This window comes from Nesoenas mayeri (genome assembly GCF_963082525.1).
Source record: "Nesoenas mayeri genome assembly, chromosome: 14".
Lineage (NCBI taxonomy): Eukaryota > Metazoa > Chordata > Aves > Columbiformes > Columbidae > Nesoenas > Nesoenas mayeri.
Genome location: NC_137556.1, coordinates 7,590,294 through 7,615,844, shown reverse-complemented (window position 1 = coordinate 7,615,844; position 25,551 = coordinate 7,590,294). Strand labels below are relative to the sequence as shown.

General features: G+C 41.6%; 1 protein-coding gene across 2 annotated transcripts; it reads left to right on the top strand.

Moving 5' to 3' along the window:
• The first annotated feature begins 175 nt into the window (after nt 1-175).
• Nucleotides 176-24,964, top strand: MAML1 (mastermind like transcriptional coactivator 1). Of its 2 annotated transcripts, none has more exons than XM_080352924.1 (5): nt 176-746; nt 10,441-11,850; nt 14,159-14,428; nt 18,308-18,422; nt 20,555-24,964. In XM_080352924.1, exons 1-5 carry the CDS (start codon nt 378-380, stop codon nt 21,535-21,537), a joined length of 3,147 nt encoding a protein of 1,048 aa, XP_080209050.1. In that variant the 5' UTR covers nt 176-377; the 3' UTR covers nt 21,538-24,964. The 2 variants fall into 2 exon arrangements, with proteins under 2 accessions (XP_080209050.1, XP_080209049.1); XM_080352923.1 differs by having other exon boundaries at nt 10,438-11,850.
• The last annotated feature ends 587 nt before the right edge of the window (nt 24,965-25,551 follow it).

Genomic DNA, 25,551 nt, shown 5'->3' with positions numbered 1-25,551 from the left:
GGCTCGGGCCGGCCCGTGCCTGAGAGCGGCGGCCGCCGGGCCGCGCCGCGGGGCAGCGGAGCGGGCTCCGGCCGGACCCCGGGGCGGTTGGGCAGCGGCCGCCGGGCAGGGTTGAGGGAGAGTAGGGGGAGCGGAGCGGCACCGGCCTCGGGGGAGAAGGAGGAAGTGGGGCGGGGGGAAGCGGAGGGGGCGCCGGGCCGGGCCGGGGGGAGGAACCGGGGCGGAGGCGAGCCCGGCAGGGAGCCCAGGTGAGGCCCGCGGGAGGGGGAGGAGCGGCGGAGGCCGGGGAAGGCCCGAGGTGGGGAGTCCCCGCCATGGCGGGGGCCGGCGTGAGGAGCCGGTGAACGGCGGCTGCCGCCCCCTTCGCTCTCCGGCCCATGGTGCTGCCCCCCTGCCCCATGGCGGAGTTCGTGGTGCCGCGGCACAGCGCGGTCATGGAGCGGCTCCGCCGGCGCATCGAGCTCTGCCGGCGGCACCACAGCGCCTGCGAGTCCCGCTACCAGGCCGTGTCCCCGGAGCGCCTGGAGCTGGAGCGCCAGCAAACCTTCGCCCTGCACCAGCGCTGCCTGCAGACCAAGGCCAAGCGGGCCGGCAAGCACCGGCAGCCGCCCCCGGCGCCGCCGCCGCCCGCGCCCCCTCCGCCGGCCGCCGCCGTCGCGGGAAGCGCCGACAGGACCGGAGCCAACGGGCTGGAGGCCGAGGCGGCGAGCGGCGAGCAGCACGGCCGCAGCAGCACGTTGATCGCGGTAAGGGCCGGGCCGGGGGCTGGGGCTGTGCAGTGAGCCGGCGGCCCGTGCGGCCGTGCCCGGCTGGCAGCGAAAGGAGGACGGGAAACGAGCCCTCCTGGTCGGTGTGAGCGCTGTGGTGGGAGGGCTGGGGCTGGCCGTGCTTTGCAGGGTGCTCGTGTCTGCTCTGTTCCAACTTTACAGCTGATAAGAGTTGTTTTATTTGTGGCTCTTGTCGCCTTTGCACGCTGTAAGGCGACATAAACACTGATGCCTGTTCAGCTGGGAGTAGGGGTGGCCAGTCATGCTTACAGTAACTCAGAGTAATGATCTGTGAGTTGGATTTCTGGTTAATTCACCGAAAATGTCCCTGCAGGAGCTGTCAGGGGAGCATTAATGCTGCAATGGCTTTAGATTTTTTTGTTTGCTTGCTGATGTCTTTAATTTAGGCTGTTGGGTTTTAGTGGAGTCACTTGATAAGAATATATGTATTACTGCAGTGGAATTTTTAAGACAAATAATATGTGTATTAATTCCGGTGCATATTGGAAAGAATTTCTGTGGAAAGGCAGCTGCTTATTTGCCACTCTAGTGGGTGTGAACACTATGGGAATCCCACTCCACCCATTAAAAACTGGCTTAACTCAAAATCTTAATGTTTCTCTGGCTTCTCTAGCATTTCTGGTTGTCAGGATATATTCATACAACCCTGTTTGTATATCAAGATAGCTATTGCTTAACTTATTCTGCACCCTTTAAATATACTGCTATGTAGTAATGTGACAGTAATGTAGGTTAGTAGGATAACCTCTTGAAGGTTGCCTGTCTTAATACCCATCTGTCTTAAAACTGGCTATTTGTAAATGGTGGCCTTCATGAAAATGCTACAGTACTGTTCTAAGTGTCTTTAAAAGTGGATACTGGATTAACCTGAGACATTTCCAGGTTAACAGATAGATTCAATCGTGTTTTTAAAATGGTACGTACATTTAGTCAGATTAGAAGCAAAGGAGGGTTCAATCCTCTGCTGTCTGGGACCTCAGTTACCATTTTAAAATGGAATCACGACAGAGCTTACAGTGTACTTGGGTATGACCAGCATGATGAGAAACAGTGAAACATGGGGCATGTTGATATCAGCTTTAATGTAACTGGCACCAGACAGCATGTGTGAGGTTTGTAGTGGTTACAAGATGAACTGAAAATGTTGTTCAGCCAAATTGTTTCTACTCTTGCTAATATACATATGAGAATCTAGGACATACTGATTTCTCTGAGGGCAAAGATAGTTGTGACACAGTTAGAGCACTTCAGACAGTTGTTAAAGAAGAGTCTTTGAGGAAGCGAGGAAACCTTGTGCATTCCTGACAGTGACTCTGTAAAACTTTCCAGGTAGCCGTTGTTTAGTGGGCTGAGTATAAAGTTGTGTCAGAACAAAAGTAACTCAAACTCATATATTATTATCTAAAGATTTGGTGGGTTTTCTCTTTATTTCCTGTCTGAGCTCCGAGACTTTTTGCATATGGGGCTCTATCCATTAATAATGCCTATTTTTGTTACACCCAGAGCTCTTTAGCATGTGAAATCCTGTTGCTTAAACTGCCACCACACGTCTTCATATTGATCCTCTAAAAGAAAGACGTCTTTAATTCGTTGGTGTTGTTTCTTTTAAATTGCTTTGGATGTGGATTTGATCTAATTAGCATCCATTATAATGAGGGCTCTCAGCAGTGAGGTTCTGAAACACTCTGCACATCTGGGGAAGCCCTTCTGGTACAGGAAGCTGCTGCCAGTGGCCAATTTACACAACAGAAGAGGGTTTTAGTGTATGAATGAGTCTTCCTCATGCTGGCCTGCTGTTTCCTTCCCAGGATACATGACTGTGAGCTTAATTGCAGCTGCTGATTCATCACCTCGTTACTAGGGTATAAAGTTGGTTTGCTTAGTAATTCAAGTTTAAAAAACAGCAAAAAACAAAACCAAAAAAAACCCCCACCACACCACCACCAAAAAACCTTTGCTGCTAATTTCTCTAGATTGGTATTTTACCTCTAGCAATTATGTAGCTGTTATCAAGACCAAGCATGTGCTCTGTACGGGAAGGACATGGGTTTGGTTTACAATATTCAATAAAGTTTGGATGAACACCAAAATTATCTTGTTTTAAAATATCTTGGACACATTCCTTTCAAAAGAATGCTGCTAGATCAGTGAAATATGCATTGTATCAGCTATCCCTGCTGTTATGATCCAGAGTTTTCCATGAAGCTGCATAGGAATCTTCTCTTGAAAACTGGTACTTTGTGTTGAAAGTTAATGAAGCATTTATTTGAATCCTCAAAAGCGACTCATGTAAATATAAAGGGTTTGTGATCCAGCATCTGAGGGCTTGTCATACAAGGATGTGAAGCTGCACTGCCGCAAGTGTGGACAATGGGAAGTGTTTCCGCTCCCAGATGCTTCAGAGCATCGTCTGCGAATACTGAATTGTTGTGGGGAACAGGACAGCACCCCTGCTTCCCTCTTAACGTCTTGTATGATTTTTCATGTGGCCACAATCAGGTATTTTCTCTTCCATTAGTCTTTGTTTTAGATCTTGAAGCTGCATGGATCTTGTTTACAGGCAGAAGTAAGGGGCAGTTCATCCTTTGTTTTCTTACTGAGCAGCCCTAAAGCTGAGCCACAGAAACCAGGAGAATGCAGTATTGATACAGAAATACCTCCGATGATTTGTGCACCATGTAGGCCTGTCCTTAATTTGAGAAAAAAGACAGAAAACGTATTAGGTTCCTATTTTTTTAAATTTCGAGACCATTATTTAGTGGTAAATTCAAATATTGAAATTAACTTCATATTTCTGTTGTTTAAGATTACATTTTTAAGACTTAATTCAAAGTAGAAGATGCTTAGTGTCTGGATAACGTGTTGCCCTCTGTGTTAATTCTGTATTTTTGAGAAACAAGGAAATTGTGAAGCAAAAGAACTTGTCCCCTAGCACATTTTTTCATCTTTGCCAGGTTCTGATTTGAGAGAAGGTTCCTCCTTATATGCCGTTTAAATTATCTGCAGAGAAGATTGGCTTCCTTGTATTTCTCTGATAGACTGTAACAGAGTGTATCTCTGCACTGAACAGAAAGTGTTTCCTTGACATGCAAATGAGAGTGGCAGGATCTGGATTTTCATCTCCACTCCTTGTTTTATGATGTGGTCTTTTGGAAGGAGACCTGCTCCATGTTTCTTGCTGGTTTTTTTCCCCACCTGAGAGCAGTTGTTGTGCAGAGGGCTTGCTTTGTCTGGGGCTGCTGCAAAACCACAAAATGGTATTTCTGGAATGGGCAGACAAGGTCTGGTCGGTGGCCTGTCCTGGGAATGCTTTGTGTTAAAGCTGAAGAGCAGACCAGTATTTGTTTGGGAATGATAGAAGTTTTTACATTAATAATGGCTAAGTGCTAACTTAAGCAAAGGCACCAAGTAAAAATTCTAAAAATAAGCTTAATTATTAAGAAAGCAATGCAATGTTTCTTGGCTGAAAAGACCTAGAGTAATAAATTAAAGGCAATAGATCACTTGGATTGTACTGACAAGCATTAATAGCATTCCACCAACAAAGATCAGGCTGGTACACTAACAATTCGGAAGACCTCATTTTTGTGTAGGCTGTGGTATAGGGGTGTTAAATTGTGAAATTATGTTTTACCACAGAAATAGCAAATTATTTCCACATTATTTATACATAACTATAGTGCAGTATAGTCTTTGCCACCATTGTTTGTTTTTGCTGACAAGTCTGATAGTTTGTTGCCCAACAACTCAGACAGGTTTTTCTCTGTCTCCTTTTAATTCGATGTGAGGTATTGTTGTATCTTTGAAACATTTCCCATACTAGATTAGTTAGATATGCAGTGATGCTTCCTAAATTCAGAGCATCTGGGAGCGACTGATCCGCTGCTGTTCAAGTTCAAGTGAGGTGCAGGATCCGGCCTTGCAGCTGAGGGCACAGCAGGTTTTTTTGATGCAGCAGAACAATTCCTGTAGCAGAAGCTGCCCCTTGTGACTAATGCAGGCTTGGGATATTTATAGACCTGTGTATCCACAGCCCTTCTTCACTCCAGCAGGCAGTCACCCAAATACAAAAGTCTGCTGGAATTAAAGTCAAAATTAAAATTAGTCCAGCAGTTTGGTTCTGACAGCATGGTGGAATGCAGGAACAGATTGGGTAATAAAATGCTTTCCTTGCAGGGGGGTGCAGCTTTGGAAGCTGTGGGTAGATGCACAGTAAATGGGGAGTTCTTAGCATGTCGTGTAGTCAAAATGTAATGTTTTCTACCCAAAATTTGTGCACTGCCATTTCTGGTATTTGCATTGTTGTTCCAGCTTAAGAGGTTTTCATCTGTTCTCCTGTTCTTGGCCAGGCAAGAGAGGAGAGTCTGTGTCTATAGAGGCCCTGCTGTAAGCTCTGGTTCATGGGATCTTTGCTGCTATCCTACTGCTGCCATGGCAGAAAAATGGATATATTCTACTTTGGTTTCCCCTTCTAGGTGAGAATGCTGGTATGTAGCTAGGAGGCACATCAGAACTAGATTTTTGTGATGTTTCTAGAGTAACATAGCATTTATTCTTTGAAAATGACCAGCGTTATAATCCTCCTGCTGGTATTTCATGACAAATCCTTGTAGACATAACTTAATTCTGAGACTGAAGTGGTAAACTGATTCCAAATAAAATACGAAAAATTATAGCTCTATTGAATCCTGTAAGGATATTTTAATCTCTGTAATGGATGCTTTAAAAAACCTAAATGTTATATGGACCCCAAAAGGTGCAGTATAAGAACCAGGGTTTTTTAAAAAAGTTTTGTTTCTGTCACGTTCACTACGTATTTTTCAGAAAAAAAATCAACTTGCATACAGTTTCTATTTTATATATATATATATATATATTTACTGTCTTCAGTTACAGGACTCAAAGTATAACAGCTTATTGGATTTTTACACAAGTAGTTTGGTTCGCTGTCCTCAATTTAAAAATTCTGCATTGTGAAGGGTTTCTCGCTTTCAAGCGAACAATGTGAACTGAACTTTCATGCTTGCTAAGTTCTGATGCATTGAAATGTCATTGGTTTCAGATTGTTATCTAAAACTAGTTTCAGGTATTGAGTGTTTTGACTTCTGGAATCACAGAGTGGTTGGGATTGGAAGGGACCTCTGGAGATCATCTGGTCCAACCCACCTGCTGAAGCAGGTTCACCAGGGCAGATCTCACAGGAATGTGTCCAGGGGGAATAATATATTTTATATTTAAAGAAACAAACAAAACCCCATAACTAAAACAAACCAACCATCCAAAAAAACCCACAACACCAACCAACCAAAAAAAGAAATCAAATGAACTTTGTGCTGCTGTTTTGCTCAACGGTTCCATGCCCCTTTCCCAAGGCAGTCAGAGAACGCTGCACTGGACTCTGAAATTCTGGACTCTGCCAGTGCTAACAGAAGACCTGGAGATGGAGATTTAGAGCTTTTCCCATTTCTTGTGGGGCTCATGGCAGTTTGTGGACAGCTTTCCTGGAGCTCCCCAGCTGCCCTTGCAGTACAAACTCAATGTGGCTGAGCATCGGGGTGGTAAAACTGCTGGGTTTAAGATGGAAATAGAACATAGCTTATCAAAATTGTTTGTTGCCCATTTTCTGATGGAAGTGTTGTTGTTTGGCTGGGCATGTGTCCATCCCTGGCACTGTGGTTCTCTGTCCTAGTCAGGTACAGAATGGGTGTCCTGGAGGTTGTATGCTCAGAGGCTGCTGGTGTCGGGCGTCTCTTGTGCTGGGTGACTCCAGGGGTTTGTGTTTGTGTTCCTCACATGAGGAACCCACAGTTAGGGCCTGACTTGCATGTGCACTCCTGCCATACCAAGTGTCTTTATTATCGTGTTGAAGACTGTTTTGCTGGTGTGAATAAAATGCAGCTCTGATGTGATGTGGAGAAGGCACAGCCTGTGGCCCTTTCATAAACTCCATGTCCCATCGTGGGCCGAGGGGCCGAGGCTTGTGTGCATCCCCTGCTGTGCACTGTTCTCTGCACAGAGAGCTTAAGTACTTTGGATAAATGCTTTTGGGGTAATAGTTTTAGGCCAAGCTAAAGAGATCTTGGAGGTCTATCTGTTGTTAAGAAGTTGAGTAGGCTGGAAAATTGGGAATACATTTCTGTATCTGATCTGGTGACAATGGAAATGGTTCGTTCCTGCATTACAAATAAAATTGCTTGATTCTGCTAAGAAAACCAGGGACAGCATAGCAGAGGGCCACTGTGCCTTACAGGGTGATAGTGGACAATAAAATTAAAGCTGAAGGGATTTTCCTAGTGAGTAGAAAGCTATGCTTTACTTTTGTCAGCATTTATTCTCTTTTATTTTTTTGAGTTTTGGCAGAAGAGAGCAGGTTTTTCTTGCCTTGAGAACTCTGTTGGAGTAGCTTGATATGTAGATAGCTTGTAGTCTGACTTGTGTCTCACATAGTCCTTGTTGCTTTTTTTTCCCTAAACCCAGATTATTTGGCTAGATACAGACAAATAGGGCAAGAACTGAATATTTCCTTTTTCTGTTATGAAATCAAGATCTGAGATAATATGTAAGAAATGCATATAAGAAAGGAAATTCACAAGAGAAAGTTGCACTATTTGAAGAGTAGTTATATGAATGTATTTGGTGTGAGAATTTCAGGTTCTGTTACTCAAAATTAAATATGAATAAATAAAAGGTATCAGAATGTATGTGTAATGGCAAAGGAGAAGGAACCAGTAACTTTTGGTTCCCACAAGTTTTTTAACACTGTCTTTTCTTGAGAGAAGAAAGAAGGTAGAATATGGTTCCTAAATTAGTTTTAAGCTGGTTATATTGTAGATAGTGGAGTATAAATCTCAGTGTAGACTTACTGCAATAACTCTTCTTAACGTGAAAAGTGAACTAGGATGCAAGTGCATTTGGTGAATAGTTTCTAAAATTCAGAAATTAAGTGTCCTGGTTACAAACTGGGTTCAATCTTTTCTGGTAAGGGTAGAAGACAAGCAGATTTTCTTCTCTCTTACGTGTCTATTGGCTGTTGTGTACATGTAGGATATGTTTCAAATAATCTTAGATGTCGCTCAGGTGAAGCAAGGCTGGAAGCAGTCACCCTCAAATTTTGCTTCATTCGTGAATTTATTTAAGTTACTTTTTATTTAATATCCTTTTCTGACGAAGGAATGTAGATTTAGGTGAAAGGAGGACTTTGTCTAGAGCAACTGAAGTCAAGATATCACCAAGAATCAGATATCTGAGCATTATGACTGTTAAAACTCATATAGATATGAAAGCACCTACATGTTTTTATTGAGCCTATGATGAATATTAGAGGTCTGTGTCTCTTTCTAGACTACAGTAAATGTAGTTTATAAGCACGGATGATTTAATTTTAGGTTAGTTGTATACATTGCAAATGTGGAGTACAGCAGCAAAGACCGTAGCACGTAACAACTTTTGCAATGTATGTCCAGCAAGCAAGGTGGGTTCTGCAGCCTGTGAAGAGCTGTGTGCAATTATCACTATAAAGCCACCAAAATCCTCATTGCCTTGAGTTGTCTATAAGAATGATAATTATATCAATGACCAGAATGGGCATACATTTGTTTTTAATATAGAAATTGAAAATAATATGTTCAGTATACAAACCCAAGTTATTACTTGTGTCAGTTTTCAGGGAGTGTGTTTTCCCCTAATGATTTAGAATTAAGGATGATCCATTCCCAAACTTTGAGTGATTGACTCATCATACGACCTTGAGCAGGTTACTCATCCACCTTCAGCTTCAGTTTTCCCAGTTGGGTTATTATGTAAACAATGGGAAACGTGGCTGAAAGGCAGATGTTGGGATTAAGTTAAAGCTTTCTGGTGTTAGTTTTGTCTTTTTACATAATAAGGAAAATTTCGTAGGTGTTTTTTTCAAGTCAGTATTTGAAAAATTCACTCTAGATCTGCAACTTCAAGCTGTAGACCTGATATTCAGATGAAGAGAGCTCAAGTTCCAGTCTCTGCTCCAGATGTACCTCATCTCATCTTAGCAGGTCTTCTGCTACTCTCACTACTCTGCTACTATATTCATGAACCATCTGGAAGATCATAGTTTCCTGGGAAGCTACAATCTGTCCCTCAGATATACATATGATTTTGCTGCTGCCTATGAAAACGTTAAACAAATAGTGGTTTGTTGGTTTTTTTTTCTGAAGGTCAGCTAACTGTAGACTGTTTAAAAAAAATTACAACAATTAACTGTGAACCAGTCCTTCCATCATTAAATCAAAGAATGCTGTTGCCCAGGCAAGTGCTGTGAAATTCTTCTGATAATTTATGCTGGCTCTACACACAGCCTCTTGCTTGAGCACTGAGATCTTGAGGTTTCCCCTGTTTGTTCTTGGATGAGACAGTTTTCCCCTAGGGTGAGTGGACTTGCATCGTGGAGACTGCAAGTAATATTAAAATAAGCATACTTGTCTGCTGCTTTTCTGCCATCTGAGCGTGCTGTGGGGTGAATCAGGCAGCCGTTTGTGGGGCTTCTCCTCGTGTGTCCTGCTGGGACATACAAAGGGATGCGGGACAGGCCGGGAGCTGGCAGAGCTTTCCCTCTCCGAGCACACTGCTCCCTTTGAGCAGCGTCTCTGCCTGGCAGGTTTGGCTTTGGTGTGGTGCTTCCAGCACAAGCAAAGCACAACTGTTGTTTTTTACAGAACGCACCTGAGGGAAGGAAGAGTTTGTAGTCATCTTTGATGTGTGTGTAAATTCTGTTTTCAGATGTTCTTGACGTCACTGGAAAGAACTTTATACTTGAAAGCGTGCTGGCAGGAAAGAAGCTGAACAAAGCCTCTCAAACTCTGCTTGTTACTATTGCTGTACCCTCCGCTTGCTTCTAGGTGGCACTGTGAGAAAAAGAATATGTGCATTCACTGGCCATGAGAAGCCAACTGTTGGGCTGGTTGGTGCTCTGCTGGTCACAGTGCAGAGAGGAGCAGCTGCTAAATACTCTGTGAGAAAGGAGCAAACTTCCTTCGCCGTGATAGAATTGACTGAACTCTGAATTGCATTTTACATAAGCGTAAAACGGTGGTGGCTTAGTGACAAACGGGCTTTGCTTTAGTACCAAAAATGTGATAGTGTACAAAATGTATATGCGTAGTTCTTTTCTAAAAATTATAATCACAAGAGGAATTGTTCTTTTTCTCTAAATATTTAAATTTGAAACTGCTTTATAAAGCAGTGTTACAGAACAATTTTACCATGTGTACATGGGCAAAATAAAATACACGTTTTTATTCACATCCAAAATGTGAATCTTAACGTTCTTCAATGTTTTTGCATTTAGAACGGGGAAAATCGTAGTTCATTCTGGTTCACAGCAATTTCTCAACTTCTTATTGTCAAGGTATTTGGCAGCTTTTGGGTTTGGTTGAAGGATGGCTCTGTTTGGTGCAGTACATATTTTTGAAAGTCTGCCCTAACAGACTGTAGAAAAGAAGTCATCTCAAGTGATGACTTGTAAAACAAATCTTATCAAAGCACAGATCTAACTGCTTTTTTTTTTTTTCCTAAAATGCTTTAGTTAGAGGTAAACAGTGTTGTCACAAGAAATAAAAATCCTAATCTATGGAACATTAAACTAAACCTCTCTTTTTTTGTTGTTTTTTTTTAGCAGCTCCATGAGACTGTGAAAAGAAAGCTCGATAGTGCTGCTTCCCCGCAGAACGGAGACCAGCAGAATGGCTACGGTGATGTCTTTTCTGTGTCCAAGAAACTGCGTCGTGATGATGGTCTTGGTGGAGTGAGCGGTTCTTCCAATGGAATGCCCCCTGTGTCTCCACTCCATCATCTCGACAAGAAATCTGGCAGTGCAGATACCTTACAGCTTAACGGAAAACATCCGATGGGGCTGGATGGCATCAGCAAGAAGTGTCTTCCAGATACCAACCTGCAGATGAATGGAGGTGGTGATGCTGATGACTCATTTCCTCTGAGTTTGAACAAAGAGCTGAAGCAGGAGCCTGTAGATGATCTTCCATGTATGATTGCTGGAGCAGGGGGTTCTATCTCGCAGAATAACTTGATGCCCGATCTTAATCTTAATGAGCAAGAATGGAAAGAACTTATTGAGGAGCTTAATAGATCAGTGCCTGATGAAGACATGAAGGATCTCTTTAATGAAGACTTTGAAGAGAAGAAAGACGCAGATTCTTCAAATTCAGCTGCACAGACTCCGTTGCCACAAGATATTAACATAAAGACTGAGTTTTCCCCAGCACCCTTTGAACAGGAACAGATGGCATCTCCTCAGGTTAGATCCACTTCTTCAGGTCCAGCGTTTATTGGTGCTCCTTCTGTACCTGTAAGTGCCACTTCTCCAGCGGTTGGTAGTTCTCAGGCTATATTTCAGCCTTCCAGTCAATCAATGACTGAAAATCCTAATCAGCCCATGATGCAGGCATCAAACCACTCTCAAAACGTCCAGAGGCCTCTCCCCAATGTGTTGTTACCTGGGAAGGGTGCAGGAAGTGCCAAAGAAATGTCTTCTGCTCATCAACTTCAGCAGATTGCTGCCAAGCAGAAGAGAGACCAGATGTTGCAGAACCAGCAACAAGCTTCACAAGTCCACCAGACAAATCAAATGTCTACTTGGCAACAGTCTGGGCCTTCTCATAGTCCACTGGCTGTCCCATATACCATGGAAAACCCCACCAGCCCATCAGTTTACCAGCCAGACTTCAACAATCAAAAACTCATGATGCCTAATATGGGAAACAAAAGCTCGCCGAGAGCTGGAGGCAATTACCATGTGAACATTTTGGGTCATCAGCAAAACAGCTTGAACCAGAACCCTGTGAATAGTCAAGGCTCGATGCTGGACTATGGGAACACCAAACCCCTTTCACATTACAAAGCAGAATGTGAACAGGGGGTTCCAGTATCTGGGCAGAACAAGCCCCCCATGTTGGCCTACATCCAACAACGCCAGCAGGCACCACTGGCTCACGTGAGCGATGACCAAAATGGGATGATCCTGTTGAAACCCAAATCTGGAAACATTGCCTACCGGCTACCGCACAGTCAGGTGAATATTGTGGCTTTTATTACTTTTGTTTAGTAGCAGATCTAAGGTTTTGCGAGAGGGTGTTGGATCCATAAGACTAGAGTACAGATTACCTGGTATTGTTTCAATACAGTTTCTGCATGATTTTAAAGAAGAAAGGTATAATATGCAATCAGCTGACACAAGAATCAAGAACTCTGTTTTCTGCTGAGGACAGTTTTTTTAATACTCAGTTCTAAGTCATGTGATGCTGCGTGATTTTCAGCTTAATGTATTTTGTGGGCAACAAATTATGTCATGCTTCATAGAAGCTTCTACTTACAGAGGTAAATAGATGCTTTGTAAACTTTTGCCTAAAATAACTGGTGCAAAACTGTAGTGTTAAACAGTGTTCTCAAAGAAGCTTTGATTTCTTTGCCTTCTTTTTAGTCCTTACTTGTGTCGGAGTTGGCTTACTATATATAAAAAGACATACCTTTGGTTGCTGCTTTTTGAAGAGAGATGGAAGTGGGGGCTGCATTCCTGGTTTCTTTGGTGTTACTTGGGACTTTTCAAATCTAAGGTTTTGTTACTGGTTACTCTGGGGATTGAGGAAATATGGAAGAGGAGAGAAAGATCTGTAAGCATGAGTAACATAGCATATTTGTCTGCTAGAAGCAATGTGCTTCAGGTTTTCTTGTAAAGGAAAAATCCAGATGCTGCTGCTTTGCCTTATATAAAACTGATACTACAGCTATTCTGCAGGTGAAAATGTATGTAGTGGATGGAGGGTATAGGCTCACTGGGATTCTGTAATGTGCCTGCAATGCACACACTGGAGGGCTTGTTGAGAAAAAAGGTCTCTGTTATAAGGATTAAAGCTCCTCTAGCAAAAGCTGTTGGAGATCCAACTCTAGTCATATGTTCCCTCAACAAAACAAAAAACCCACGAGAGATCCAATTAGTCTGTGATGAAGACCACACTGGCATGCAAATAAAAATATGGGATCAATGTGTGCTTTATGAGGCACAAAATGTCAGTCTCTGTAAAACTTAGCAGAAGTAACAATCTAATGACTTGTTGATGGAAGAAAAATGGAAAAGAGATAATTGTGTGTGTCACATCTCCCCCTCCCTGAAAGACATAAGGGTGACCTTGAACCTACACTGCCACGCTTGCACTGAATGAACAGAAATACTGAGGGATGCTTCTTGAGGATTTCTCAAAAGCTTGCGTGTAGAACAGCTTAGCACAGCTTTACCTATACTTCACTCATGATTTCGTATAAACTGCAGAGGGTGAGAACCAACAGCCGAACCCGTCAGCTGAATTCTAAACTTGAAAACAGTATTTGCATAACTGGAGATGAGGCTGAACTGTGCTTAAAATGATAAAATTGTCAAATTTCAAATGGATTAGCTGGTACAAAGAGAACAGTATCAGATCCTTCATGATAATAATTTCATGTTATTTTTGCTTATCCCAAGTTCCAACCTCCTAAAAAAGAGTTATGAAAAATTAATAATAACAGGCTTATATGTAGTAATATTTTTCTCTGTGGAATATGGTGATGGTTGAATTGCTGCAAAAGTATGTTAAGACTCATTTTGATCAGTAATAGCCTTCTTCCCTTTCACCTGCAAATACTAAATACTTTGATACTAAAAAAAGCAACTTTGGGGGGGATAGAAAATCACTTGCTGAATTAAATGTAGACAAGAGAGGCAGGATTTAAATAAGTGGTTTGTATAAGGAAAATTTAAAATGTAGTGTTTGTAAAGCTGCTGCCGAAGTTGACTGAAGCTGGTGTTTGAGTTGCTGTTGGTAACTGGTGCCGTTCCTCGGGCCCAGCAGAAGCACACAGGGCTGTACACCCCTGTTTGAGCTGCACTTGGGGAAGTACTTTGAGACTGAAGTTAAATCCTGAATGTTGTGGAGCTTCTGACCTTAACACTGAACTGTCACTTTTGCACCTGGCACTTTACAGATGGGTTTTTGGATGTCTTTAATTAGCATCACTGAAAACTGCGTCACACTTTGCCTTTTCCGTTACAAGCTTTGCAAGTGAAGAAGCTATTGCATAAAGATGACAAATTAAAGAGAACTGATCTGATTTTTATTAAATAACAAATGCACAGATAAGCAATAATTGACAACTTCTGGTTTTTTTAGAGATGTGTTATGATTCCCTTCTTTGTGTAGATTTTCTCTCTCCTTTATCCTGTAAAATGATAAAAATACTATGAATTGTGGTCATCACAATGAAAGTGTCTTTCCTCATTTGTGTAACAACATGCAGTTTCTGAATTCTGGAGGGCTAACCTCTTTCTGTTTTACTTTATCTTGCAGGATCAAACCCCTTCTGCTAACGTTCCTCGCGTTCCTGTTTCTGTCCCGGGCCCTGGCCTGGGTGCCCAGGCTCCCAATGTCTCCATGGCAGGTAACCACAGCAACCCATCCTATATCAGCAATCAGCAGCAAGCGGCAGCGATGAAGCAGCACCAGATGCTGATGGACCAGCAGAAGCAGAGGGAGCAGCAACAAAAGCACTTGCTCATGGAGCAGCAGAAGCAGCAATTCCTGATGGAGCAGAGACAGCAACATCTTCTGGCCGAGCAGGTGAGAGGGGCCAGCAGGCTTTTTTCCTTTGCACTGATTTGCTTTGGACTCAAACAGCATTTGAGATTTTGTCAAATAGTTATTGCATTACAAAATAGAGAATGTAAACTGCAAGGTGCTTTGGTGTCATAAGTGTAACTGCTGTTTTATGTTTCTACGAAAGTAGCCCAAACACACAGCGCTTGATTGCCGAGGTTTGTTTTTTCTGTTGCTACAAGGCACTATGGTGAACAAAAAGAATAAAACAAGTAGAACTGAATAGTGTGCAAATGCAAGACAATACCTACATGGAGAGAAGGTATCATACCAGTGATGGTGTAATTCCTTGTGAAAGAAGAAAGGCAAATGAAGTCAAAGCAAAAATAAAACGTAAGGTCAGGATACTGTTGATGTGTTCTGTAGAGCTTTAAAAATGGAAGCAATGAGCAGGGGACTCCATAAGCTCATTCTGCTTACCGCCTTTCTTCCCTGTGAGATCCACAGCAGTTCATGTTTCAAATTTTAAAACATCTTTCACTTGTTTACTTGGGGAAAATAATTAGACATCTGCATCCAACTTGCATCTTACGCTGCCAAAAGAATTTAACTCTGCTCTCCATCAGAGTGCAGAAAGCTGCTTTAGCCTCTCCCAGGGAAACGGGCTCCTTGTGTGAACCTTCCTGAGCTTTAAAACTTCTGCAAGTCTTTCAGCTGGGAATCAGCCCAAAGGGCCTTTTTCGCGTCATTGGTGCTTTTCTGCGTTTTTAAAAGTCCACGCAGGCATGTTCCAGGCACTGGCTCTGTGCATCCGGAGAAATTATCAGTATCTGGTCTGATGGGAAGGGGAAGATGAATTTTTAAAAGATTCGTGAGACCCAGGGACAACCTGGTATTCACGTCTTCTGGAAAAAGTGTAATGAGCTGTACTGCTGAAAAGTTTTGTCTTTGAAGCTAATGGAGGGGAGGGTGGGGAGGAACCATGGAAGGTGTTGTCTTTGGGGATAATGGGAGGAAAAAAAGAAAAAGCCAGTGGTTTAATGAAGAAAAGAACCAAAAAATGCATTTATCCTGGAGAATTAACAACAACAAAGTTTAAATGCTCTGGAGTCCTTCAACTAATAACAGTTTGGAATGTGTTGTTGCCTTAATTTTCAGCACTGTTAAAGAGTGATAAATCTCAGCGTTCTCAGCTTTGAAGTTGGCAGTTGTTATCCTGGTAGACAGGATTTTCACTATAATAATAGTCTGGAAAATAGAGATGGTGAGAGAAGGTCAGGTAATGGGTGTGTGTGGACATCTTAACATTTATTGCAGCAACTGCCCATCAGAAGCTTTCTTTAAGAAAGAAAGAAATGATACAGCCTCCTCTGAACTGAAAATATGTGAAATCTTGGTTCGGGAACACATTTTGCAGGGAAGAGCGCAGTAGAATCTGCAATATCGTGGAACTGTGGCTGTGCCAAGTCCCACCTAATAGCTTTTTTGATCACTTAGAGACTTGTGTTAAAATTGAGAACTAGATTGAGGTGCTGGAAAAGCCCCTTCAGTTCTTGACCCAGTGTAGATAGAAACGTATGAATGTACTTGCCAGTGTTTCAAAGAAAATTGTGTGAACATTGGTGAAGATATTTGATATTTGGGTAAAATTACAATTTGGACTAAGGGAATATAATGGTGGAAATACTGCTTATGTTGATAAATATATTATCAAAGACTGAAGACAAAGAATGCCCAGATCTTCAATAAAATAATATTTTCTGTATGATTTCTGTATTCTATAAACTTATAAATCCAATACTTTTTAGTAAGTTGTTCAGTTTTTGGTGCCTTGTATGTTATCAAATGTCAAAAATGACTAATCGTTACTCTTCCAAAATGTGAACAAACAGATCTTCTTTGAGAGAAGGTGGGGAGAAAGGAAATGTAGGGTGTTAGCATCCTGCTTGTACTTTTGCATCGCTGGTGAATGACAATTATTAAAGCTCTTAGAGCTGTGGTTCAGGTTTCCGTAGCTAAATAATGGACCTAACACACATCAGACCTCTCTGAACACTGGGGTGGTGGATTAGCAGGGTGATAATTAGCATATGTCAGTGTTAAAATGGTATTTTTTTCTACCTGTTTGCTGCTGCTTCGGCAGCAAATGTTGCTGTGGTAATTATCAGTATTATGAAAATATTTTATTCCTGTCCTGCTTATGGTAGTTACAACTAACGTCTACATCTGCATCTCTATAGTGATACTGGAACTCTGATCCCAAATAAGGAACATCTTTGCTCTGGAGCTGAACAAGCTTGGATGTTGCATTTGCCACATTTCTTGAGGTTGACCTACCCACTCAAGCTAAATCCTGTTAGCATTCTAATTTGATATATATTTCTTCAGATACACAAGATACTGGATGTAGCTTGACAGAAAGATTTCTGAATCAGTGGATATCTATTTTGCAGGAGAATTATCGTTTCAGGCAGCTTCAGTGCCATTCCCTGTGACACTAGCACTTGCCTTGCATCTTGTATTTGGCCTTTTTCTTATTCCCTGAGCCAGGTTTTGCGGTTCCTGGCTTCTCTCAGAACTGTGGCATCTCTCCTTGGCTTCTGTGGTCAGTCTCTTTCAGGTTTGACTGGTCCTGCAAGCAGCAGGTCCTCTGTCAGGCAGCCTCCCCTCCTCATTCCTCTGCGTGTCTCAACAGCTGCTGCTTTGCAGATGTTTCAGAAGGATGGCAGTCATGTGCATCTGCTTGTTGGTTACATCGCACTTCTCTCTTCTTTAAAGGTTTATTGCTTGTGCCTTTACCCCCGTACTCTTGGTAGGGAATTTCAGTCCTCTCCTGTGCTCTGTGCCACTTTATATAAGTAGGTAGGTGTGCATTGTATCACTGCTTGGTTAGCTTGGAGTTTCAGCCTGGTCGAAGAAATCTGTGGAAGAAGAGGCAGAAACGCTTTGCCCGATGTGTTTCGTATTGTACAAGCAGCTTGTTGTGTGTTTAAACTGTCAGGATCTCTCAGCATACTGTTAGTGCATGTGCACACACTCTCAACAATCCCTTCAAGGCTTTAAATTTCATTTTCTGCAAAAGTTTTGTAATAGAAAATTTGCTTATTTTATTTTTCAGATGTTTTCATCATCAAATAGGTACAGGTTGAATGTGCTTTCTTAAGGTTATTTTGAGTCATTACTAGAGTTTGTTTGAATTCATTGGTGTGTTGTTAAAAAATGGTTTTGAATAGTGGTAACAAAACTTGCATAGCTCCTGTTATAAACTTAGTTCTGCAGCTTCCCGTAATCTTCTCAGAATACCTGTGGTATATAAGGGTTTGTGTGTAGTTTCTTCAGTATTGAAAACAAGGGCTAGAAAATATTTGTGTTCAGTTTTTACTTTTCTCTGCAACTTTATTGATATTTATGACTTGTACTTCAATTTCTAAAGGTAGGTCTTAAATGAATTGGTCCAGGACTAAAAAGAAAAAGAAGGGCAAGTTCTTTTTGTACACACTCACTGCTGCTTGGTTTGTACCTGTCACTGTCTTTGAGTATTGCCAAAAATGCCTGTTGATTATGTGACTGATTAAAAGACTTAACATATCAGCTTTTCAGTGTTTTAAAGGCTTCAGACACGTGTTGCAGTAATTCCTGTAGCACACGCTGTTGTCCTGTTGTCTTGAGTTCCTGGTCTTGTCACTCATCAGATTGAACTGACTCTGTTTTCACCTTGAGAACAAAGGTGTAAAGTGACTTTAAGGCTGCAGAAGCCCCTGTAATTACCAGCTCTGCCCTAAAGTATGCGGATAATTTGTTTTTATCAAAGATCGTAACCCTTGGAAAAAGGTTGACGTAGAATAGACTATTTCAGTTGGAAGGGACTTGTTTTCTAATTGTCTTGCATTGAACCTTTTTCAGGAGAAACAGCGGCAGCAGCAAGAGCAGCAGCTGCAGCGGCACCTGACTCGACCACCTCCCCAATATCAGGATCAGCCGCAGAATCCGTATCAGCAACAGGTTGGGCAGTTCACAGGTAAGTAAATGTGGCGATTGAAATAATGGCAGAAAAAATACCAGGAGTGAAAAACAAGGTGTCTTCAAACTTCCTGGATTGGATAGCTTTTAATTAATTTATTACATCATCTTCCCACGTCACTGTGCCTTAAAACTTATAGGCCTATACCCTGATTCAGCTGCAAACTAACAGCTTCCCCTGTCCCAGATATCTGGGACAGCTTAGGCTTCTGATTATTAATACTGCTTTGGAAATGGGTAACATTCTTAAGTACCTTCATTTTTCTGAAGACTTTTTTTTACTACCATTTCCCTTTACAGATTGTAAATTCTCCTTAACTTTCATGTATTAGGATTCAGGTTTTTTTCTGAAGCCTATCTTCTCTACTGCTTGAATCTATCACACGCCCTCGTTACAGGAAAATAAGTGATGTGTTATTTCACTCCTCTACTAGGATGTGTTTAAAATTCTCTGATATTCTTATCCCTCCTGCGTTTAGAGGGGAATGCACTTCAGATTCTCTTTGTTACATGTTAGTGTCCTACGTTTGTTTTTGTAGGAGAAGCAGCTTGTTATGTCTTCAGTGCATTAGTGCTGATAAATAAAAGATGTTGTTAGTGTTAGGCTGGAATAGCTTCATCAATGTGGAAAAACTAGAGAATGGTAAAAACTTGTCCCCCTACTTGAAAGGTCTCTACTTAACAGGGCATCAAGAAACCACTTGTCTTTTTTTCATAAACCTGAAGTACAGAACAGTGCTTAATCCCTTTGTTTTGTTTCCTTACTCTATGTTCCCACAGAAGTAAACACGGAAGGGAAAAGATGCAAATAGAAATGCGATACCCCCGTTCTGACGGTGTCTGTGACTGTACAGCATCTGGTAGAGCTGTGACTGGGTTTTGTTACTGAACTGAAAAGTCCTGACACCAATACAAAGGGATCGTGTGTTAACACACTGATCAGTAGCATCCTTCAAATATTGCACTGAAGCACTTTTTTCTACTGCCACTTTTCTATAGAAATGCAGGAGTATACCTGTTAGAAATAGAATGTGTTTTGCTATAATGAACATCAGTATTATTAAAACTACTTTTTCCTTGTTATGGTGATTGTAACTATTTTTTTTGCATCTTGAATCCTGGTATGTGCACTACCTCTTCACTATATGGTTTCAGTAAGACCTCCCCCACACCTCTGGCAACATTGGTGTTTTTATGGTGTGCTTTTGTAATTAATTAAATTTTAACTTGAATTATATTTGAATAAAATTATATTTGAGTAAAAATTGAATTAATAATAATGGAGAGCCAATGTTCCTCAACTGGCTTAAAATATGAAAAAATTCTGCAACTTTTTGGTTTGAAAGTAGAGCAAGTACCAGTGTAGGCAGGTGTTCCTTGGTTGACTGTAAGAAGGGGAGTGGATTGTGCATTATGCTTTGCAGTGCTTTTTTTTTTCCTTTAAGTAGAGGGCTGGTTCTTCTACAGGAAGAAACTTTTTTAGTCTGGATTTATAAGAACAAAGGAGTTTTTTTGGTTTGCTGAGAAGACTTATATCTGCAAATCATCTTGCTGGGCTATCGGTGTTGCATATTAACATAGCAAATATTTCATTATGGAAATTCAAAAGATACTTGACCAAAGATTTCTGAAAGTTATATAAAATAGAAGAAATTTCTGGAACTGTGAAAACACAGGACTGGAAACCTGACAGTTGTACAGCATGAGATACACAGTGTATGCACAGAACAACTGACAGTGTGTGTGTGCAGTAAGTGGTATTTTTTAACAGCCTAGCAAACTCTGCATGCACTTCAAACTGTGTGTGTATACCTTTGTTCACAAAGAAATATCAGAGTCCTACCTTAAAAAATTAGAATTTAAAAATATTTACGATGGCAAACTCTTAGAAGTGGTATTCAGATTTTTTTAGGCCATTGGCATATCTGTGTTTGAGATCAAGGTGGAGGTGCTAACTGGAGCAAGAATTGACACTCCTTAATTAAGGTGCTGCTGCCTGTGTGTTGGCTGCGTAGGTTGGTTTATACAAATGCAGCTGGGCCTCCTTTCTGGATTATAGTGTCTACAGGCCTCACTTGGCTCTGGTTGAACTGAGGTATTTAATGTACAAAATATTTCTTTGTATTCCAGGGTCACCTTCAGCCATGCCTGGGGTCAGTAATTTAGGACAGTCCAGCTCCAGTAGTCCACGGATGTTTCCTCAGACCCAGAACATGATTCAGATGGGACCTGGACACAGTTCTGTTCCTCCGCTCCAGTCGGGCTCCAGTCAGCAGGACCGAGGGGTGACTCAATATACCAATATGCAAAACATTCAGCGAGGGGGATTGTACAACTTGGCGTCTGGTATGACACAGATGGTTCCCCAGCACGCAGCTCCAAGTGCCAATGGACAGCCACCCATGCAGAGACAAGGCAGCTTGGGCCAGGGCGCTGCCGTTCCCGCTGCGTATGCCCAGAACACCTTAGCAAACTCAAGTATTTCTCAGCAGCACAATAAAGGTGCACTGAATCCAACCTTATCTAAGCCACAGATGGCAAGAGTACCAGCTGCTATGGGGGCTCAAAATCCATCTTGGCAGCACCAGGGTATCCCTAATATGAACAACCAGACACAAGCGAACAGTGGCTTAGGACCATTTACTGCCAGCTCCTCTTTCCACATGCAGCAAACTCATCTAAAGATGGCCAACCAGCAATTTGCCCAAGGAATGCCTCAGGTAAGCCTCAGCACCAGCCGGCCGATGACCTCCATGAACGCTGCTGTCTCTGGGCAGCTGTTGTCGTCATCTTTAGGGGTGCAGCAGCGGACAAACCCACAGCAGGTACCCTCCCAGCAAGTCTTGCCTGGCATGAACCAGACTGTTCCAGATCTGAATGCTTTCAACCAGAATCCAAATCAGCAAATGCCCAACAGAGGGAATCTGCACTGTAGTCAAGGGTACCCTGTGAGGACAACCAGTCAAGAGCTGCCTTTTGCCTACAGCGGCCAGTCGGGCAATAACGGACTTCAGAATCTAACTGGTGACACAGACCTGATAGACTCTTTGCTGAAAAACAGGACTTCAGAGGAGTGGATGAATGATTTGGATGAGTTGTTAGGAACTCATTAAAATAGGGCCGGGTGTGTGGGTTCTATTTTTTATTTCTTTTTTAATTATTTCATGAAATCTAAACAACACTTGGACCAAAAAAACCTGTGGTGTTGAGGAGTCCTGCAGGCATTAGAGGTAAACGGTTGGGAAGGGGACTGGAGCTGCTTCTCAATGAGTGTTGATAGGTGGTGATGGCGCACCAAGCAGCTCTGCGGGAACAGTGCGCTTTATCTTGGTGTCTCTAAGGAGTTGCACACTTGAACAGGTCAAAAAAGATTTGTGCACATCCTAGCCAGCCTTTCAGAAATCTCACATGCAGTGTTCTAAAATGAAATTCTTTAATTATTTAAAAATAAAACAGAATTCCACAGAAATAGTGCAGAAAGAAAGAAAATAGTTGCACAAATTGTGTTTAGGGCTTAGTCTCCTGCAGCTACTACTTGCAATCATTATTTGTTCATTGCTTGAGATGCTGTTATAGTACTGTCCATCAAACTTCTGACTTTTTATTTGAGAAGAGGCTGTATTGCACCTAAGTACGTTTGCAAAATGTTTTGAATTGTTTCTTTTCCCCATCGCTGAAGCATGTGCCTGTACTTTCAGTAAGTAAGTGATGTTTCACAGTAAATATTTCTAGATGCTGGTAATAGATGAAAGTATTAAAACCTGGCCAGTTAGTCTAGGTAGTCGTCTTAATAGATTGTAGTCTTTTAAGCTGCAGTTTGCACTCTGTTGTAGAGAGGCACAGTTGTTGGCTTGTACCTTGCTGTGTTTAAAGGGGGAATTTCTTATGGGAGAACTTTTAAACTATAGTAGGTTTAACATGAATTGTAAAGCCATTTACTTTGCACCTGTTTCTTCATAACTTATTTCCAAAGGTAGTTTTATTTAAATGAAGGCTTTGCTTCATGACAGTTCATCTAGTTTTCTTTGTTGTAAAAAGTAAAGCTAACTTTCGAGATGAGTTCACTCCCCAAAGTTAGCAGTGATGCAATGAGCACAAGACTTTGTCACTTCAGAATTAAAAAAATGAGGAAAAAATGATTTGGCTGAGAGGTGGAAAGTCGTTATCAGCAATAACAGCACAGGCAGCGTGGGAGAACATTTGTATCAGGGTTGCTCCAATATGGAAGTCTCCCCCTTTAAATACTCTTTTTTAAATACTGGGTTATGAGATTGATAATCTTTCTATAGACTGGAGGACTTACTTCTTTAATATCCCTTAAAGCAGATGCTGGTTCTTCGGCTCAGCCCAAGGAGACCTCTTATCCATATCTTGGGGTCAGTCCCAGAAAGGACAAAAACCACAGTGGGAACACTCGGTGTTCCAGAGTCCTTACTTTCTACCAAAAAAAAAAATCCATTATCCACCACCAAACCACCTTGCCTTAACCTTTATTTTAAAATGAAAATAAAGTTGAAAGCTTTTGTTTTAAATGCACAAATACCTCTTCCCTTTCTAAATCCACTTTTTTTGAAAACTCCTTTAAACTTTTTAACCAAACCCAACGTTGTGATTTAAAAGCGATTTTCCTTCAACACAGCCTGGCTTCTCCAGGAGTTTTCTGTACTGCAGAGATGCATGAGAAGAGGGTTTTTCCCAGAGTGGGTGAAGGGAAGTGAAGGATAACATTGATTTCAAAGAAGGAAAATATTTTACTGTATCTGCAGCTCCTTTATGAGACAATTTGCACTTTTAAAAACTGCTTTTTAACACTAATACTTTAACCCTTTCCAAATATGCATGGAACATGGTTTGTCCAGCACACTTACGTAGTGTGGATGAATTACGCTCTGTTGAACAGATTTGATATTGTATCATGTTGGACTGTTGGTGAAAGATGTGCATTGATCAGTGGATCCCACCGTTGAAGAGTGGATAAAACTTCACTGAAGCAGACTTAATCTCTCGTAGAGCTTTTGAGTCTTTGGATGGGAAGACGAAGGTGTTAGTGACTTTGGTTGTTGACACTTCTGATATTTTCTAGAATAAGTAGTTGAGATGCAAATAACTAATGCTAACGTTTCTTGTACTGCCAATCTAAGAAAAGAGCTAGTGAGTTTGGTTTACTATTAATTTAAACCAAAAACTGGTCCAAGGTAAGTATCATTAGAAGAGCATAGATAAACTAGCAATGGCAGGGGAAGGAGTGTTGGCTGTGTTTTTATTTTTAAGGGTTAACTTTGCACCAGTGTGCCTTCCCTTCCTGTCGGGGGTACTTGGGACCTCATAATTTCAGTGGCATCCTTCAATGTCACTAGTTTTTTTCTCCCCCTTACAAACACTTGAGAGATGTAACAGGGTAGTAAGACGCAGTTTTCTTTCTTCCCTGCTTAGGTTGTGGTGAAATCTGCTCTGGTTTTCAGTAGATTTTGCACACAGACTTTGTTTTGAATAAGTCAAGATACAATCCATCCAGTTGCGATTTCTTAATTGGAGAAAAAGAACATCTGCTGTTTGCATTATTATTATTATTACCAAAAAGGCAATCCAGCTAAATGTCCAGGAAAATGCAGATGTCCTCTTTCCTCCACTGTTTCTGGAAGCGAAGGTGGATATTGCTCTGCTTGACCGGAGGGTTTGTTCGGGAAGGTGTCTAGATTTGGTGATAGGGCCTTTTCATGGTACTGCTGAAGTAAAATGAAGCACGATTCTAGGCAAAAAGGATTATAATGCCCATTGGTCTTCATATGTGAACAGGATCCAAACAGCATTTAACCTGGTAGAAAAAAACAGCCCTTGCTTCTGGTTTTGGTCCCTGTCCACATAATGTGATCAGACTGTTGGAAATACGGTATCACTGTAACAAAGTGGAAACAGTTCAATGGAAATGAAAATACGGTTTTGATGCCCGTAGGTGCATGGGAAGGGCTGGGCTTTGCCTTTGTGCCCTTTCACATGTAGCCGTCTATATATGCACTTGGGCTTTCCATTTGCTGCAGCTTCAGAGCAATAAAGCGTATCTCCCCTGAACTGTGCCCAGCCAGCCGCCCATGGCTTTATTTATAAACTGCGGTTTTGGTTGGGTAGGAAAGGTGAGAGTGTCACTGTGCAACATCCACTGCCTTCCAAAAACCACGATTGAATTGAAAAGGGTGCTCAAAATTTTGTTATACACATTTCCTTTGTGTAAATAAATGTTTACAATTTTATATTAAAGATTTGAATAAGAGTTAGATCTTATCTTCTGACTGTATATTTTTTACTTTTTATAGATTTTAAAACTATAATTCTTTATATATGTGTTTGGGGGGTATTATGGTAAGTTTTATGCTTGTAAATGGAGAACAGTTGAATTTGATGCTAACCTTTATGAATTTTTGTCATTGAAATGTATAAAGAGTCCATTAATCCCCTTATTCTTTTACTACAATTACTGGTGCACACCAAAAAGAAATCCTTCACTTCTGTTTTATCATTATAAAATAAATATTTTGCTAGTGTATGAAACGTATGTGGTGTGACTTTATACATCGGTGTGAGCTGAGCAGAGCCGAGCGTTGTTGTTGGCAGGGAGATGGTGCTTTCACCCCAGCGCACAGGCCTGCTCAGCCTGTTACTAAAGCTCAGCTGCCTCTGCTCTGTCTGACCAATTCTTACGCTTTCAGAAAGTCCTTTTGAACAGGCCTTGGAGAACTTTCCTTTGAACACTTTATGCTGTACCCGCTGCTTCTGGACTTTTGGTTTTTAAATGCAGTTGTGGGCCTTAAGCTGGGAAATATCACTGCAGAGGTTGTTACTAGTGAAAAGGATCTTAATAACTGCGGAGACCTCACGTGTGCAAAACCGCAGAGTTCCAAAAATATGCTCAGATTCCCTCAAAATAACAGACCGTCGAGGTTTGAACTGGTTTCCTTGAGAATTGTGAAAAGACGATGTGCGTTTGATGTAGGCAGAGAGCACCCCCAAAAACCTGAACAAAACACAGAAATGAGGAACACGTCCTGCAAGCGTGAGCTGATGTTTCTGAACAAGGAACAAAATCTTGGCAGCAAATTGCGTGAAGATTTTGGCTTAAAGGTAGTGGGTTG

Coding starts and splice junctions, on each gene's coding strand:
- MAML1 (XM_080352923.1), top strand. CDS start 378: ATGGTGCTGCCCCCCTGCCCCATGGCGGAGTTCGTGGTGCCGCGGCAC. Junction 11,851..14,158: donor ACCGGCTACCGCACAGTCAG/GTGAATATTGTG, acceptor TTTATCTTGCAG/GATCAAACCCCTTCTGCTAA. Junction 14,429..18,307: donor AACATCTTCTGGCCGAGCAG/GTGAGAGGGGCC, acceptor AACCTTTTTCAG/GAGAAACAGCGGCAGCAGCA.